Source organism: Larus michahellis, chromosome 2 (genome assembly GCF_964199755.1).
Source record: "Larus michahellis chromosome 2, bLarMic1.1, whole genome shotgun sequence".
Taxonomy (NCBI): domain Eukaryota; kingdom Metazoa; phylum Chordata; class Aves; order Charadriiformes; family Laridae; genus Larus; species Larus michahellis.
The window spans coordinates 486,371-503,873 of NC_133897.1; the positions used below are offsets into that span (position 1 = coordinate 486,371).

General features: G+C 74.8%; 2 protein-coding genes across 5 annotated transcripts in view; one reads left to right on the top strand and one right to left on the bottom strand.

Moving 5' to 3' along the window:
* Positions 1-13,468, bottom strand: part of SLC4A2 (solute carrier family 4 member 2) — an 18,363-nt gene extending 4,895 nt beyond the window's left edge. Inside the window, exons 1-15 of one of the 4 annotated variants that reach the window (XM_074573737.1) lie at positions 13,257-13,468; positions 12,515-12,578; positions 11,084-11,258; positions 7,145-7,289; positions 3,111-3,282; positions 2,807-3,042; positions 2,521-2,645; positions 2,175-2,401; positions 1,803-1,939; positions 1,511-1,691; positions 1,290-1,425; positions 921-1,104; positions 699-813; positions 437-621; positions 94-307 (exon numbers count right to left, since the gene is read on the bottom strand). In XM_074573737.1, coding sequence (XP_074429838.1) covers positions 94-307; positions 437-621; positions 699-813; positions 921-1,104; positions 1,290-1,425; positions 1,511-1,691; positions 1,803-1,939; positions 2,175-2,401; positions 2,521-2,645; positions 2,807-3,042; positions 3,111-3,282; positions 7,145-7,204 — 1,972 coding nt within the window. In that variant the 5' untranslated portion in view covers positions 7,205-7,289; positions 11,084-11,258; positions 12,515-12,578; positions 13,257-13,468. Of the gene's footprint in view, positions 1-93; positions 308-436; positions 622-698; positions 814-920; positions 1,105-1,289; positions 1,426-1,510; positions 1,692-1,802; positions 1,940-2,174; positions 2,402-2,520; positions 2,646-2,806; positions 3,043-3,110; positions 3,283-4,599; positions 4,838-7,144; positions 7,290-10,564; positions 10,583-11,083; positions 11,259-12,514; positions 12,579-13,256 lie in introns of those variants that run through there. The other 3 variants (XM_074573736.1, XM_074573738.1, XM_074573739.1) reach the window with 3 other exon arrangements.
* A 119-nt stretch (positions 13,469-13,587) lies between these two features.
* CDK5 (cyclin dependent kinase 5) lies at positions 13,588-17,176 on the top strand. The gene is made up of 12 exons (XM_074573747.1): positions 13,588-13,720; positions 13,843-13,931; positions 14,041-14,108; positions 14,276-14,336; positions 14,645-14,701; positions 14,826-14,921; positions 16,106-16,180; positions 16,292-16,388; positions 16,478-16,547; positions 16,669-16,729; positions 16,804-16,884; positions 17,013-17,176. Exons 1-12 carry the CDS (start codon positions 13,684-13,686, stop codon positions 17,097-17,099), a joined length of 879 nt encoding a protein of 292 aa, XP_074429848.1. The 5' UTR covers positions 13,588-13,683; the 3' UTR covers positions 17,100-17,176.
* Positions 17,177-17,503: the final 327 nt, after the last annotated feature.

The window sequence follows — 17,503 nt, forward strand, 5'->3', positions numbered from 1 at the left end:
TGCGCCCCGCGGACGGACGGACGGACGGACGGTGAGACCCCGCCACGCGGGCGCCCCCCGCCATCCCCGTCCCCCATCCCGTCCCCCCGGCACCTTTCTCCTCGGGGGACTTGGGCTCCAGCAGCAGCCGCCGCTCCTGCTCCTCCCGCTTCTTCAGCATCTCGCGCTGGAAGTGGGCGACGCTGCGCAGCAGCTCCTCGCCCTGCACCTCGGAGGGCGGCAGCACCACGCTGCAGTCCAGGAACTCGTTGATGGCGTTGAGGAGGTCGTGGCGGTCGTCGGCCAGGTAGGCGGCCTCGTGGAATTGCTGGCGGGACGACGGCGGCGTCAGAGCCACCGCCCGGTGTGGCACCGCGGGGACCCCCAGCCCGGCCGCGGCGGGGGCACAGCACCACGGGGACCCCCAGCCCGGCCGCGGCGGGGGCCCGGCACCCACCTTGTCGGACATGAGGGTGGAGATGGAGCGCCCGATCTCGTGGTAGTCCATGTGGGTGCTGCTGGGGCCCAGCAGCACGAAGAGGAACCGCACGGGGACGGGCACCTCCAGCACCGAGTCCAGCTCCACCGCCTCCTGCAGCCGCACGAAGGCCATGGTGGGCTGGTCCAGGAACTCCACGCAGCCTGGGGGGCACCGGGGGTCACCGGGGGAGCCCGACACACCGCCCCCGAACCCCCGCTCCCTGCCAACCCCTCCGTACCCACGAGCACCACCGTGGCCTCGGCGTTGTCCGGGATCTTCTCCAGCAGCTTCAGCTCGTGCTTGGACTTGGAGCGGGTGATGCCGGCGGGGGGCGTGGGGGTGAGCACCTCCCTCTGCGGGGACAGGGCTGGGGTCAGGGCCCCTCCCGAGGACGAGGAGCGGTGGCGGGCCGGGAGGAAGGCTGGGGCCGGCGTGGGGCAGCCGCGGGGGCCGGGCTCACCTCCCGCTCCACGTCGACGCGCGTGTCGTGCTCCGCGGCATGGCCGGCGATGAGGGGCTCGGTGACGGCCGGCTCGCTGCCCTCGGCCACGTGGTTGGTGCTGTGGTGGTGCACGAGCAGCGAGCCCAGGCTGCCCGCCGAGATGTTGCGGGGGAAGGAGAAGTCCTTCTCGTCGCTCGGGTGGCTGCGGGGCAAAGCCAGGGCTGCCCGTGGTGGCCCCGGGGGAGAGCGGCCGGCAGCCCGGCACCGCCACCCCCGCCGGCACGCTGCACGCCGGCCGTGCCAGGGAGAGCACGGTCGCCGGGGCCGCGGGGAGCAGATCCCGGCGGAGGTGGGGGGACGCTGCGGGTCGCTGCCCCCCGCCCTCACCTGTGCTTGAGCAGCAGCGCCCGCAGCACGTTGGCGCGGTCCTCGGCCCGGATCTGGTCGGTGATGACCATCTGCTCCACCACCTGGTGAGCCACCCCCGGCAGCGTCTTCTGGTCCAGGTCGAGGAGCACGGCCCCTGGGCGAGGGAGCGGGGGCTGAGGCCAGCAGGGACGGGGACCCCCCCCTTGCCCGGTCCCCCGGGGCCATCCCTGCCTCCCTACCGTGGGACAGGGTCTTGCGCAGCTCCAGGAGGCTGCGGAAGGACAGGGAGGCCACGTGGGGCTTGCCCCAGCGGTCCGTCTCCTCCTCCACGTCCTCCTCAAACTTGATCCAACGCGCCGTCTCCTTCCACTGCAGCTCCTGGTTCTTGTCCACCACCAGCTCGTTCAGCTCCACGAAGACCTGCCGGCGCCGCCGGGTCAGCGCCGGGATGGCAGGGACCCTCCCGCGGCACCGTGCGCGGGCAGCCTCCCACCCGCGCCCACCCAGCCGCTCCCCCGGGACCCCCGGCACCTCGTGGGGCTGCCGGTCCTGCTTGCGCTGCCGCGTGCTGGGCTCCTTGTGGTCCTTGCTGACATGGACCACCTGCGCCTTGGCGCTCTTCCGCACCAGGTGCCGGCGCACCCCCGGCACGTCCTCGAAGCGGTGACCTGCAGAGACGGGGGGGACAGCGATGGCGGCGGGTGGGCGACCTGGGAGCCCTGGTCCGGGGGGGCCACCGAGCCCCGGCACGGGCAGCCGTGGGCTGGCAGCCTGCCCAGGGTGGCTCGGAGCAGAGGGACCCCCGTGCCGAAGGCTGCGTGATCCCGCCGGGGAGCTCTGTGGCAGACATGACAACAGCCGGTGCCGGCGCGGCCCCCGGCGTGTGGGGTGCCCCCCACTCACTTTTCATGTAGTCCAGGTCGGCCGAGGCCAGCGTCTGCGCCTCCGACTCGTCCGTCGGCATCTTCTGGTACCGGGCCTGCTCCGCGCCCGTCATGCTGCCGATGCGCCGCCGCTCGTGCAGGTTGTAGCTGCGGTGCCCCGGCTGCGACTTGGCCACGGGGCGACCGGGGGAGCCGGCCTCGGCGGCGGCCGCCTCCTCCGCCGCACCTCCCTCCTCCTCATCGGGGCTGCGAGGAAGGCACCCGCCCCAGAGCTGAGCCCCCCCCAGCCCCGCTGTGGGGCGGCTGGAGGGGGCTGCCCACCCCCTGAGAGCCCCAGCCCCGGCCGAGCCCCGGCCCCCGCTCACCTGCCTGCCCGGGCGCCCCTGGGGGATGCGGACCCTCGGGGCTGCGGGGGGGAGCCGGGCTGCGCCGTGGGGGTCCCCGGCTCCTCCGCCCGGCGGTCGGTCACCTCGTCCTCCTGCAGGAAGAACTGCGACGGGACGCGGGAGGAACCGGCTGCCACAGAGCCGTGTCCTCCAGGCACCGGTGCCACCGGCTCCGGCACCGCGGTGGCACCCAGCCGCCCGCCCCGTGAGCCCCCAGAGCCAGGGGGGCCCCAGCGCTGCCCCCCGCTCCCAGCCCTGCCCTCACCTGCACGGCCTCGGGGGGGCCGGGCTGCTGGAGCTCCTCCGCCGAGCGCTCCGTCTCCGTGTCGCACGCCTCGTCCTCATCCTCTTCGGCCTCCTCGATGGTGGGGGTCTCGCCGGGGATGGAGGCACGACGGTGCTTCTTCTTGCCCTTTTTGGGCGCCCCCTTCTTGCGGCGGGCGTCGGGGGGCAGGTGGGTGGAGAGGGGGTGGTGGATGTGGTGGGACGACTGGCGGTGGTCTGCGGGGGACAGGGCAGGGTCGGGGTCCTGCCTGCTGCCCCCCCGCCGCCCCCCGGCCCCCACTCACACTCGAAGTCCTCCTCGCCGTAGCTGCGCCCGGCCTCCTCGGCGTTGCGGGGGTGCGCCTCGCTCAGGATCTCCTCGAAGCGCTCGACGCCCAGCGCCTTGTTCAGGTCCTTCTCCTCCTCCTCCTCCCCCCCGAAGGTGGGCGACCCGGCGCCCGGCACCTCCTGCTCGGGCTGCGGGGCGGCAGCGGGCTCAGCGGGCACCGGCACTGCCGCCGCCCACGGTCGCACACCCCCGCGCGGTGGCTCTGCGGGGTCCCCAAAGGCCCCGCACCCGCGGGACGTGCACCCCGGCACGGTGTGGGACGCGCACCCCGGCGCCGGGCGCTCAGCGGAGCCGTTTGCACCCAGCGCGCCCGGCACCCCCCAGCCTCAGCACTGTGCCCCGGTGCCGCGCTCCCCCGCGGGTACCCCAGCGCCCCGGCGCCTGGCCACAGCGCACCACTGGGGCCGTAGTCTCCCCATGTGCCCCCGGTGTCCCCGGTGTCCTGCTCCCCAGCACAGCCCCGACCCGGCATCCCCGGTGCTGTACCCCGGTGCCGTCCTCTCCCCACGCGTCCCCGCTGTCCCCAGTGCAGCCCCAACCCCGCATCCCCGGTGCTGTGCCCGGTACCATGGTCTCCCCGTGTACCCCCAGTCCCCCCAGTGCCCTGCTCCCCAGAGCAGCCCCGATCGGGCATCCCCGCCATCGTGCCCCGGTGCCACGCTCCCCCCACGTACACCTGGTATCCCCAGTATCCCCAGTGCCCTGCTCCCCAGCTCAGCCCCGACCCGGCAGCACCAGTGACATGGTCTCCCCATGTACCCCCGGTACCCCCAGCGCAGCCCTGGTGCCACGCTCCCCCCACACGTGCCCCCGCACCCCGGTGCCCCGCTCCCCAGTCAGCCTGGACCCAGCACCCCCGTCACCGTGCCCCCCTGCGTACCCCCAGAGCCGTGCCCGGTGCTATGCCCCCCTGTGTACCCCCAGAGCCGTGCCCGGTGCCGTGCCCCCCCTGCGTACCCCCAGAGCCGTGCCCGGTGCCGTGCCCCCCCTGCGTACCCCCAGTGCCGTGCCCGGTGCCGTACCCCTCTGTGCACCCCCAGCACCCCGGTGCCGTACCCCCACCTCCTGTGCCAGCCCCTGCCCCCGCGGTGCCCCCGGTGCCGTGCCCCCGTCCCAGCGCTGCTGGTGCACCCCACTGTGGGTGATGGGGTGCAAGGGCGGGGGGGAGGCTGCTGCAGGTGCAGGGGGTGCAAGGGGGGGTGTGCGGGGGGGTAGGGGACGCAGGGGGGTGCGGGACTGGGGGACCGCAGGGTGCCGGGGGGGGGCAGGGGGTGTGCGGGGCTGGGGGGGAGCACCGGGGGGTGGGGGGTGCAGGAGCGCGGAGCGGGGCGGGGGGGGGGGGTTGCGGGAGTGCCGGGGGGGGTGCGGGGCTGGGAGGGGCGGGGGGTTCCGGGGGGTTGCGGGGCGTTGCGGGGGGGGGCGCGTCCCCGCCCGGCCGGTCCTACCTGAGTCATGGCGGAGCCGCGCTCCCGCCGCAGCTCCCGCAGCGCTTTATCGGGGCGGCGCGGCCCGGCCCGGCCGGGGATGGGGGCGGCGGGGGACGGGGGGGTCCGGGGGGGGGCGGCGGCTCCTTCCCCGGCCTCGCCAAATATTGACGGAGCCGCCCCGCGCCCGCCTCAAGGTGACAGCGGCCCGCAGAGGGCACCGCCGGCGCCCGCAGCACCGCGCTGTCCCCCCCCGGCATCCCACCCCCCCGGCATCCCACCCCCCCGGCATCCCACCGACCCCCCGGCATCCCACCGACCCCCCGGCATCCCACCCCCCCGGCATCCCACCCCCCCTGCATCCCACCGACTCCCCCCGCCATCCCACCGACCCCCCCGGCATCCCACCCCCACGGCATCCCACCGACTCCCCCCGCCATCCCACCGACCCCCCGGCATCCCACCCCCCCGGCATCCCACCGACTCCCCCCGCCATCCCACCGACCCCCCGGCATCCCACCCCCCCGGCATCCCACCGACTCCCCCCGCCATCCCACCGACCCCCTGGCATCCCACCCCCCCGGCATCCCACCGCCCACCGACATCCCACCGACCCCCCCCGGCATCCCACCCCCCCGGCATCCCACCGACCACCGGCATCGCACTGACCCCCCCGGCATCCCACCCCCCCCGGCATCCCACCGACCCCCCCCCGGCATCCCACTCCCCCAGCACCCCCCCGGCCGAGGTCCGGCACCCCCAGGAACGCACCGACCCCCCCGCGGCCGAGCTCTGACCTCCCCCTGGGCAATGCACCGACCCCCCCCGCCGGGCTCCGACCCCCCCCGGCCGAGGTCCGGCACCCCCAGGAATGCACCGACCCACCCACCCCCCCCCCGGGCACTGCTCCGACCCCCTCATCCCCCCCGGCCGAGCTCTGACCCCCCCGGGAACGCACAAACACACCCGCCCCCCCGGGGAAGGCACCGACCCCCCCGGCCGGGCTCCGTCCCGCCGGGAATGCACCGGCCCCCGGGCAATGCACGGCCCCCCCCCCTCCCCGCCCCGGGAATGCACCGACCCCCGGCACGCAGAGCCGCCCCCCCCTCCGGCGATGCACGGGCCCCCGGGAATGCACCGACCCCCCCGCGGGAATGCACCGACCCCCCCGGCAACGCCCCGACCCCCGGCGATGCCCCCCCCCGTCCCCAGGAACGCACCGACTCTGCTCACGGCCACACAACGACCCCCCCCGTGTGTGCGCTGACCCCCCCAGCGCTGCAGAGGTCACGTCGGGTCACACCCCCCCCCCCGGTAACGGTAACGCACGGCTTCCCCCCCGCCGGTAAAGCCCCCGGTAAGGTGGGAGCTTTGCCCCCCCCCCCCAATTCCTTCTGGGGTTGCACTGCTGACCCCCCCCCGCCATGGCCCCCCCAGGGACGGTCCCTGCGCTGCCCCGGCCACCCCCGATGACCCCCCAGGACCCCCGAGGGGGGTGTGGGGAGGGGGACACCGGGACGGGGAGGACGGGGTCGCCCAGACATGGGGGAGGGCCGGGGTGGGGACAGGGGTACCCCGGGCACCGTCCCCTGCTGGGACACCCCCGGGCAGCGGCGGTGGGGGCTGTCACCCCCCCTGGGGACGGTGCCCTGCGGCACAGCCCCCCCAGCCCGGCACATCCCGGCCCAGGCGCCGTGTCCTGAGGTCCCCGCGGTCCCCTGGCCCCGACCCCAAATGTGGGGTGACCCTAAACCCCCGGGGTAGCGCCGTGGGGGTGACAGGGACCAGGCAGACCCGCGCGTCCCCTCGCACCCACCACCCACGGCATCGAGGCGCCACGTGACGGCGGCAGAACCCCCTTGCCAAACGGCAGACCCCCCTCGCCAAACCCGCCGGGTCCCCGGCCTGGCGTGACCCAGCGCCGGCGTCCCCACGTGCGCGGTGTCCCCGGGGTGCCCGGCCAGGGGTCAGTGGGGCCGAGCTGCTCCCGACCCCGCGCCCTATCCCAGGGCGATGCCCCGCGTCCCCATGTGCCTGGCACACTCCATCGCCTGCGCGGCGGCCACGGCTTTGCCGGGGACAGCTTCGGCCGTGGGACGGGGCGCGGGGTCCCCCAGCCCGGTGAGGCCGCGGCTTACCGGGGAGCGCAGGAGGAAATCCATGGGTGGCAGAGCCGCGGGAAGGGGACACAGGTCCCGTTCCCGGTCACGTGCGCGGCGATGGGGACTTGCCCAATGGCGCCGGCAGCGCGACGCAAAGGGTGAATCATTAACCCAGCCCCAGAACCCGCGCCGAGGGCACCGCTGGCACCGCGCGTGGCCGGGGCAGGCGAGTGGCACCGGCGGAGATGGTGGCCCTGGCACGACGCACCCCGGCAGCACCTGCCTGAAGGGCACCCACCGCCCCGGCACGGGCTGGCTGCCGTGGGGCACAGCCCTGCCCCGCAGCCGGGCAGTGGGGCAGCACCCTGCGGTGTCATGCCGCGGCACCCCTCGCCCGGCCGGTGGGTGCAGCCCCCCCAGCCCCCATCAGCCCCCCACGGGGCCGTGGCCGCCGCGGCACTTACGCTCTGGAAGGCGGAGGAGATGATGTGGTGGATCTCGGAGGACACCTGGGAGTGGGTCATGGCGCTGGCGCGGCACCGCGGCGCCCCCGGCTCAGCCCTTCTCCTTCTCGCGGGGGCTCAGGGGACGCTGTCGGGGCAGCATAACCTGTGGGGCAGAGATGGGGGGCTCAGGGTGCTCCCCCGGCACCGGCAATGCCCCGAGGGGCCGCGTGGACATCCGCTTCTCCCCCGGCACCGGGCGCCAGCGCCGGGGCAGTGCCGCGGGCGGGGGTCCGGGGTCTGCCCCTGCTCGGCGTCCCGGGGCGCGGCGCGGGCAGGGCTGGCTCGGGGCCGGTTTGTCTTGGCCGGGGGTGGGAGCGGGAGAGCGGGGGCCAAGACAAACGCCGGGAGGGGAGAGGAGCCGGGGCAGCGGGACAGGGGCCAGAACCCCCATGGCGAGACCCCGGGCACCAGCCCAGCCGCGTGGGGCGCCGGCAGGGAGCCAGACCCCGGGGGGTGACGGCACTGCCGGACACCCAGTGCCCAATCCCTCCCTCCGGCCTCCTCCCAGCACCCCCATACCAGCCCACCGGCCATCTTCGCCCCCACACTTGCCCCTCGGCAGCTCCCCCCGTCACTGGGCTGACCCTGGCGGCACCGGCGTGCCGCGTTTATGGCCACAGGAGGTGGTCCCCCACGTGACGGCGGGGGACCGAGAAGGGTGGTGACGGATGACTGCGTCTCACATGGGTGCCTCGCCATCACCGTCCTCGTCACCGTCTCCCCCACTGGTGGCCGCGGTCGGGCTCGAGGAGCCGCGGCCTCGGCCGACGCCGAGGCCGCGGCTCCTCGAGCCCGACCGCGGCACCGGATGGTACTTTCTCCTCATTTCGGCGCTCCCGGTTTCCCTAATCCCCAGCCGGGGCCGGAGCCGGAGCCAGCACATCCACATTCCAGCCGCCCGGATTATCCCACAGCCGCTCTGCCGGGGCGCGCGCCAAACCCCAACCGGCAGCCAAAACTCCCCCCCCCACACAACTCGTGCCCCCCGTATCGCTGTGCCCGAGCCCCCCGCCAGGGCACGGGAGCCCACCCGGCACAGCTCCAGTCTCACCAGTGCCCCTCACCCGGGGATGGAACCGGTGGGGGATGAGACGGTGTCTCCGCTCCCCCGCCCCCAAAACGGAGCCGGGACCCCCAAACTACCTTTGTGGGGTGACACCGGGTTGGTCCCACGCGGCTGCGTCCCCCCAGCCCCAAGGATTTGGGACCAGCAAATGGGGTGTGGGGGGGTCCCCGGTGCCGGGAGCGGGGGCTGCGGGGCACCGGGTTGGGGGGCAGAGCCCCCCAGGAGGGTCAGCGGCGTCGAGCCACCAGCCAGTTCCTTCGTGCCGCCAGCTGCCACCGTCCCACCCTCCCCGGGGACGCGGCACTGGGCCACCGCGGGTGCCGGGGCTCCGGCGCGGGAAAGCGCTGCCCGCTGCCGGCCCTAAGAAGCTTTTTGGGGTTAATCGCGGGGATTAGAGCCCCGGGAACACACTTGGGATTGTTCTCCGGGAACGCCGGGCTGGGAAGCGGCGCCGAGCTGCGCTCTCACCGGCGCGGGGGAGCCGGCTCCGGCCCCTCGCCCCACCGCTGGCGGTGCTGCCGCGGTGCCAGGTCCAGCCACGCAGGGGACACACGGTGCCCGGCAGCCGGTGGCCTGACCCCGCTGGAAATGGTGACGGTCACCCGGGGGGGGGAACTTCTGCTTTCCGTGATGGCGGCTGAGTCACCCGGCAGGCACGGCCGGGCAGCCGGCCGGCAACAGCTCAGCGGCTCGTGCCAGCCCCGCAGAGGAGCCCACGGCCAGCACATGGCTGCCCCCCGCACCACGCTGCGCCGGCACCCACCCCCCGGCATGGGGCTCCGGGGCGCTGGGGTGCCCGGGGGCTGTGGGGGCGCCCCATGGCAGCTCTGCCGGTGTGGGTGCCCCGCACCGTGCCGCTGGCTCTGGGCACCGGCTCCTCCTGCTCCGGGCACCGGCGGGTGGTGGCCGCCGTCTCTGGCCGCGCGGTGTCGGGATGGTGGCAGCGCCCGCGGCAGCCCCGCGGCACAATGGCCCCTTGTGCGAGGGAGCCGGCGGCTGCGATAAGCGGGGCAGGTCCCGCAGATACGGCCACGGGCTGCCAGCGCCGTAATTACCGGCTGGCTGCCATCAGCGCCTGTGCGCCAGCCGGCCCGGCCGCTCCCGCCGCTGCCGGAGTCACATTCCTGGGACCGGCCCCGGCCTGCCCGCCTGATCCCGTCAGGTGATTAGAGGGATCGGCCCCACGCCCCACGCCGTGGGGCTGCCCCACGGCCCCCACGTGCCCCCGGCCCCGCCGACGGCACCAGCAGGGGAGGCCGAGCCGGTGGCGGGATGGGCAAGGCGGGAAGTGAGGCGATGCCGACGCCGAGATGGCAGCGACACCCCGTCACACCGGGACATGCCACGGCCCAGGGAGCCCGTCCCCACCCGGGCCATCCCGCCGGCACCACGGACCCAACACCCCTGGAGGGGGGACGGGGAGGCCCGGGGGCACCCCACAGCCCACCTGCCCGGTGCCGCCGGCAGCGCGGTGCCTCCTCACACCATGGCCAGGGCTGGGCCGGCAGCGGCAGCGCCGGGAGCGGGTCCCCGAGGCGGGATCAGCGCACACACACGCACACACACGTGTCGTACACGCTGGTGCCACAGCCCGAGGTGACGCCGACGGTGACCGCCGTGCCACCTCTGATCAGGAGCCGGAGCCACATCTGCAGCCAAGACCGCGGTGACGGCGAACGCACGGCATCCCTTGGCATCTTCCCGCTGGCGCCACCCCCCCAGACCCCCTCTGCCCAATTCCCAGGGAAAACTGCGGCAGGACCAGGCTGGCGCAGCTCCGGCTGTGCCCATGGTGCCGGGATGACGTGCCCCAGGACCCCCAGGCTGTGCCCCGGCACCGGGAAGGGGTGACCCCCGGCCACCGAGCTCCGATCTCCGACGTGGGAGCCACCAGCCGTCCCCGTCCCCGGCACCGCCGGCAGCACCCCAAGGTCGAGCGGCCTCCGCACCCCGCCGTGCCCAGGCTCTGCTGGGCTCCGGGCGGCTCCGGCACCCACCGCCGGCACCCGCCGTGGCCGTGCACCAGGATCCCCCCTGCATGGGCAGGGCGTGAGCCCCAGCCACCCGAAATGGGGGACAGTGCCGAGGGGGGCCCCGGAGACACCCCCGGGGACCTGGGGACAGGAGACCCCCCGAGCCCCCCGCAGCCCAGCCCCCGTGCCCAGCACCCAAGGGCTGGTGGCCACCAAAAACGGCCACCGAAAACGCGGGCAGGTGCAGCCACCCCACGCAGCCACCCAGTGCCAGCCCCCCCCGGCCCCGCGGGGTCCCCACGGCAGGGGACACGGCCCCGCTCCCCCCTCCTGCCTCACCTGGCTGCTCCGGGAGACCCCAGCAGACGCCGCCACCCCCTTGGCCGCCGCGGGACGCAGCGGGGCCGAGAGCGCGGCTCCCGCCCGGCAGAGGTTTCCTCCTTCAGAACCCGCCACCAAAAATATCCTTCACCCCCCTCCGGCCCCCCCCCACCCCCGGCCCCGCGACCTCGAAACCGCCGGATCCGGCAGATGAATCACGGCGCTGCGCGGCTCCGCGCCCACGCCCACGCCGGTGCCACCGGGGACTGGGACGGGGGGGGGACAGCCGGTAGGGCTGGCACTGCTGTCATGGGCAGGGGCTGCCCCACGGACCCCACATCAGGCCGGGACCCCCCCCCGCACCAACCCCCAGTGCCGCGGGACACGCACCGGCACTGACACCTCGGCGCAGCCTCCGCACCGTCACCCACGGCGGGGCCCGGGGCCGTGCGCCCACCCACCCACCCACCGCGGCTGCACCGGGGGCCTGAGCCCGGCCGTCCTGCTCCCCACCGGCGCCGGTTCTGCCCCACTCACCCCATCGCCCGCCAAGCCGGCACGGCCGCGGCCCCGGCGTCCTGCGGAGGCTGCCGGGTGCCGGCCAAGCCGGTGGGCGTCCCCTGGGATGCCAAGGGGCGACGAAGCGGGACCCTCGGCCGGTGCGGCCGCCGCGTCGTGCCCCGTCACACCGCGAGCTGACGAGCGCCGGGAGCTTTTATACCGGTGCGAAAGGGGGAGAGAGAGAGAAAAAAACAAAACAAAACAAAACAAAACAAAAAAATCAGCAGCGGCAGCAGCGAAAAGTCTTTGTTTCGGCAAGCCTGCACCAGGCCACTTTATCCAAACAGAGCCGCGGTGCCAAGTGCCGGAACGGCTCCTCGGGCAGCCCCACCTCTGCGCCGCGGCTCCTGCTGGGCTCGGGGGCGGCCAGCGGCGAGCGCCGGGGCCGGGCGACTGCCAGCGGTGGGGGCATGACCCCCACCAGCTTGGGCGGCGGTGATGGGGGTCCCGTCTAGGGACACGGCGGGGCAGAGAGCGTAGCCCCCCCACCCCCTATACACACCCCGGCAAGCCCCATCGCGGCATCCTCGGGCAGCCAGCCCGGTCCCTGCGGCCACCCGGTCCCCTCTAATGACAGGGCTGTGCCGGGGATGGCAGCCAGACCCCCCCTCGCCATCCCTGGGACGTTGCCGGGGAGGGGGGCGGCGGGAGCGTCCCCCATCCCGTCCATAGACGGGATGGGGGACGCTCCCGCCGCCCCCCTCCCCGGCAATGTCCCCCACCACCCCATTTTGCCCCAGACCCACCATCCAAAATCCTCCCCGCGGAGCCCACCCGGCCCCCCCCAACCTCAGCCCAAAAATCCCGCGGGAGGCGGGGGGCGGAAGGGCTGCCGGCGGGGAGCGGGGTTGTTAATTAGGGCGATGACATCCCGCGCCGGTCCCTTGAAGCCGTGCAGTGACCCCGAAGGGCACGACGGAAAGGGGGGGACCGGAGCCCTCCCCGCTGACAGGCCACCACTGGGCCACCGACACAACCCCCCCCGCCTCCCCGGAGCAATCCCGACGCCAAAACAGAGACCATGGGGGGGTCTCCCCCAGGCACTGGCTCTGCCCCCAGCCCTGCCTGCGCCACGGAAGGCCGCGGGCGCCGTGTCCCCCACCAGCACCTGAAGCCCACCCCCAGCCCGGGGGGGGCCGTGGGAGCCCCCACCGGAACGCGAGTGGGAGGGCGGCGGGGCTGGACGCGCGCCCGGCGTTGCTCAACCCCTGGCAGCCTTTCGCAAGCGGGCAGCGCCGCTCGCCACCCGGCACCGCAGCTCCCGGCACGCACCACGCCGGGTGGGCGCCAACCCCCGCGGGCGCCGCAGGAGGGTCCCCCCCGCTCGGGGCAGTGGGGGGAGGCCGGTGGGTGCGGGACGGCGGTGCCACACGCGCCGGGTCGGCTCCTGGGCGCCACGTTCCTCACCTGCGTCGGGCTCAGGAGGCGGGAGGGAAGGGCATGGAGCTGCCACGCGTCGCGCCGGCGCCCGCTGGAAAAGAAACAGACACCGAGGGCTGAAGCAGCGGCGACACGGCTCTGCCAAACCCCGCCGCGGCCCGGGGCAGCTGTGGCCACCGGGGCCGGCTCCGGCGCGGGAAGGTGGCCAGGGCCACGTGTGGAACCGGCCCCGGAGGTGCGGCGGCGGCGGCGGGAGGGGACCGAGGTGCGACGCCCCCGATGGCAGAGACGCCGGGTGCGGGGCGGGGGGGGGGTTCCAGGAGGGTCTGTGGGGAAGTCCATGGGGGTCCCGGTGGTTCCAAGGGGTCCAAGGGGGTCCCGGGGGGTCGCGGAGGGTCCCGGGGGGATGCCCGCAGGCGGGGGTGCTGCTTCTGCCCCGGCCGGAGGAGCCGGGGGACCCGGGAGCGCCCCGTGCGACCCCCCCCCCGGGCTGGGCTCCCCCCGCCGGGGGTCCCGGAGGCGGCAGCGGGGGGGCCGGGATTCGGTGCCGCCGGTGGAGCCGCGGGGCCGGTGCAGCGCCCCGGGGTCCCGTCCCGGGTCGGGGGGTGGCGGGGGCCGGGGGTCCCGGGGCGGGGCAGGGCGGGGGAAGCGGGGAGGGAGCGGGGACGATTCCGGGCGGGCGGCACCGGCACCGGCACCGGCTCCGCCAAGCCCGCCGGGCCCCATGGCGGCTCCGGTTCCGGTTCCCGCTCCCGGCCCCGCCGCTTACCGGAGAGTCCCGCCGCGCCGGGCGGGTTTGCGCGGCCCCGCGGGGCGGAGCGGCAGCGGGAGCGCGCCGGGACGGGGCGGGGCGGCACCGGGCGGGTCCGCGACGTGTCCCGGCAGCGTCCCCGTGGGAGCACCGTCCCCGTCCCCCGCGATGGGAACCCCACCGCGGCCGGTCCCGGTGCAGCGGGGCGGAGCGGGCGGAGGCGGGGATCGAACCCGGAACCTCGGCGGGGAGCGGGAAGGCGTGGCGGGGGCGTGACCAGCGCTGGGGGGCGGGGCGTCGGCGGGGCAGGGGCGGGGCCTGCGCGGGGGCTGCCGGGAGGTGTGGCGGAAGGGGCGTGGCCGGCGCGGGGGCTGCCGGGAGGTGTGGCGGCGGCGGCGGCGGCGGCGGGGCCGGTGCGGCGGGGCCGGGTGCGGATCGCGGCGCGATGCAGAAATACGAGAAACTGGAGAAAATCGGGGAAGGTACGGCCGGGAGCGGGGCGGGGCGAGGGGGCGGGGCGGGAGGAGCGGGGCTCGTTCCCGGTGCCCGTTCCCGGTGCGGCGGCGGCGGCGGCGACGACGACGACGACCCGGCATCCCCGCAGGCACCTACGGCACCGTCTTCAAGGCCAAGAACCGGGAGACGCACGAAATCGTGGCGCTGAAGCGGGTGCGGCTGGACGATGACGACGAGGTGAGGATGGAGGGATGAAGGGAATGGGGGGGGGGGGCGGGGAGGAGATGCTCGGTAACCGGTACCCGGTGCCCGGTACCGGCTCCAAACCGCCCCAATCCCTCTGCAGGGCGTCCCCAGCTCGGCGCTGCGGGAAATCTGTCTGCTGAAGGAGCTGAAGCACAAGAACATCGTCAGGTGAGATGGGGGGGCTACGAGGTGGCACCGGAGAGAGGGGGGGTCGGGGTTCCCCCCGGGGCCACGGGGGCACCCGGGTGCCCCCGTGGCCCCGGGGGGAGCCCCGACCCCCCCCCCCGGGGTCTTCCCCGGCACCTCAGCATCCCCCCGCCCCGTCCCCTTCGCAGGCTCCACGACGTCCTGCACAGCGACAAGAAGCTGACCCTGGTCTTCGAGTTCTGCGACCAGGTGGGGGTCCCGGTGGCAGCGGGGGGGGGGGGGGTGGGCAACGGTTTTAACCCGAGATTTGGGAGATCTGGGGGGAGGCGCAGGGAAGGAATTTGTCCCCGTGAGGGTGGCGAGGCGCTGGGGCTGAGAAGCTGTGGCTGCCCCATCCCTGGAGGGGTTCAAGGCCAGGTTGGACGGGGCTTGGAGCAACCTGGGCTGGTGGGAGGTGTCCCTGCCCAGGGCAGGGGGTGGCGCTGGGGGGGCTTTGAGGTCCCTTCCCACCCAAACCATTCCCTGGCTCTCTGTGTCCCCCGCTGGCTCCTCCCCAGGACCTGAAGAAGTACTTCGATAGTTGCAACGGGGACTTGGATCCGGAGATCGTCAAGGTGCGTTTTGGGGTGGGAGGGGGCTCTGGAAGCCCTTGGGGACCCGGGGCCGGTCCTGCCCCGGTTGCAGCGTCGCGAGAACCGGCCGTCGGCACCGCTGAGGCGTCCCGCGATCTCCTTCCAGTCCTTCATGTACCAGCTGCTGAAGGGTCTCGCCTTCTGCCACAGCCGCAACGTCCTGCACCGCGACCTCAAGCCCCAGAACCTGCTCATCAACAGGGTGAGGGACGGGGAGGCGCCGGTGGTCGGGGCTGCGTGCCGTGCCGTGGCGCCTGTGTGCCATGCCGGCGATGCCTGGGGCTGCGTGCCATGCCATGCCATGCCATGCTAGCTGCGTGCCGTGCCGGCTGTGCGCCATGCCAGCAACGGCCGGGGTTGTGTGCATGTGTGCCATGCCAGCTGTGAGCCATGCCAGCGATGCCCAGGACTGCGTGCCATGCTGTGCCAGCGATGGCCAGGGCTGTATGCCATGCCAGCTGTGCGCCGTGCCAGCAACGGCTGTGGCTGTGTGCCATGCTGTGTCGGCTGCGCACCGTGCCAGTGACGGCCGGGGCTGCGTGCCGTGCCAGCTGTGCGCCATGTTGGCTTCGTGCCGTACGAGCGATGGCCAGGGCTGCGCACCACGCCGTGCTGGCTGTGCATCGTGCCACCTGTGCGCCGTGCCGGTTGTGCACCACGCCGTTGACAGCTGGGGCTGTGTGCCATGCCGGCTGCCTGCTGTGCCAGTGATGGCCGGAGCTGCGTGCCATGCCGGCTGCGTGCCATGCCAGTGACACTAGGGCTGTGTGCCGTGCTGTGCCAGCTGTGCGCTGTGCCAGCGGTGGCCGGGGCTGTGTGCCGTGCCGGCAATGGCTGGGGCTGTGTGCCGTGCCATGCCAGCTGTGCATCGTGCCGCCTGCGTGTCGTGCTGGCTGTGCACCGTGCCAGTGACGCCAGGGTTGTGTGCTGTGCCGTGCCGCCTGCATGCCGTGCCAGCGATGGCTGGGGCTGTGTGCCATGCTGTGCCAGCTGTGCACTGTGCCGGCAATGGCCAGGGTTGCATGCTGTGCCGTGCCGGCTGTGCGCCATGCCGGCTGTGCACCGTGCCAGCAACACCGGGGCTGTGTGCTGTGCCGTGCCAACTGTGTGCTGTGCCGGCTGCACACCGTGCCAGCAATGCTGCGGCTGTGTGCCGTGCCGTGCTGGCTGTGTGCCGTGCCGGCTGCGCGCCGTGCTATCTGTGCATCACGCCAGCAACGCCGGGGCTGTGTGCCGTGCCGGCTGCGCACTGTGCCAGCAATGCTGGGGCTGCATGCTGTGCCATGCCGACGGAACACCATGCCAGCGTGCCGTGCCATGCCGTGCCATGCCGGCTGCGCACCGCGTCCCCCGCGCCGTCCCGCTGACCCGGCGCTTTCCCAGCAGAACGGGGAACTCAAACTGGCCGACTTCGGGCTGGCCCGCGCCTTCGGCATCCCCGTGCGCTGCTACTCGGCCGAGGTGAGCTGGGGGGGCCGGGACGGTGAGCTGGGGGGACCGGGACCCGCTTTCGCTGGAGGAAAGGGGGGGTCTCGGCCGACCGGTGCCCCCCCCGTCCCTCCCTCTGCCCAGGTGGTCACGCTCTGGTACCGGCCCCCCGACGTGCTCTTCGGCGCCAAGCTCTACTCCACCTCCATCGACATGTGGTCGGCCGGCTGCATCTTCGCAGGTAGTGCCGGGGGGGGGGGGGGGCTACCTGCGCGGGGGGGGGGCTGCGTGCCATCGCGGGGTGCTCATCCCCTCTCCCCCCCACCCCAGAGCTGGCCAACGCGGGGCGGCCGCTGTTCCCGGGCAACGACGTGGACGACCAGCTGAAACGGATTTTCCGATATCCTCGGGTGCGGGGGGAGGAGGACGCCCCCTCTCCTGGGGTGGGGGGGGCTGCGGGGGGGTGGGGGGGGGGGCCCAGGTACCTCCCGTGGTGGCCCTTGACCGCTGTCCCCCCCCACGCTGCTGGGAACCCCCACGGAGGAGCAGTGGCCGGCCATGGCCAAGCTGCCGGACTACAAGGTGAGGCGGGGGGGGGCTGGTAACCTTTTTGGGGAGGGTCGGGGGGGCCGGGGCTGACCTCTGTGCCCCCCCAGCCCTACCCCATGTACCCCGCCACCACCTCCCTGGTCAACGTGGTGCCCAAGCTCAACGCCACCGGCCGGGACCTGCTGCAGGTGAGCGCTCTGCCCATCTCGGAGCAGGGGGGGGGTTTTGGGGGGGGTCCTCACCCCTCGCAGCCCCACGCCGGGCCGGGGGGGGTCCCGTCGGCCGCACCTCCCGCCTTCTCTCCCCCCCCCCCCAGAACCTGCTGAAGTGCAACCCGGTGCAGCGGATATCGGCGGAGGAGGCTCTGCAGCACCCCTATTTCACAGACTTCTGCCCCCCATAGGGCCCCCCCGCCGCCGGCACGGCCCCCCCCGCACGCTGCCGGCCACGCTGGGGGGGGGGGGGGGGGCACAGCCCCCCCAGGGCAGCGGGGGGGACGCCAGGTGAGGAGCGAGGTGCCAGCACCCCGACACCGCAGCGCCCCCCCCGCCCCCCCCAACCCCTATTTATTAGGTTTTTAACCCAATGCCGCCCCGGTTCTGCCCCGGCTGCGGGGGGCTGGTATGCCCCCCCCCCCCCCGCCTCCAAACCCTGACCCCCCCTCCCCCCAGCCCTGCGGGGGGGCCGGGGGCGCGGGGAGCCCTCCCCGGGGACACGGTGCCGGTGGAGGGGCAGGACCCTCCGGGACCAGGCGCGGGGACCCCGGGGGGGGGGTGGGACGCCCCATCCCTCCTCTCCTTGCCCCCC

Bases quoted from the DNA above. Each gene is read 5' to 3' on its own strand.
- CDK5 (XM_074573747.1), top strand. From the start codon at position 13,684: ATGCAGAAATACGAGAAACTGGAGAAAATCGGGGAAG. The intron at 14,922-16,105 runs GTGAGGGACGGG...CTTTCCCAGCAG, and splicing joins AGAACCTGCTCATCAACAGG to AACGGGGAACTCAAACTGGC. The intron at 16,730-16,803 runs GTGAGGCGGGGG...GTGCCCCCCCAG, and splicing joins CCAAGCTGCCGGACTACAAG to CCCTACCCCATGTACCCCGC.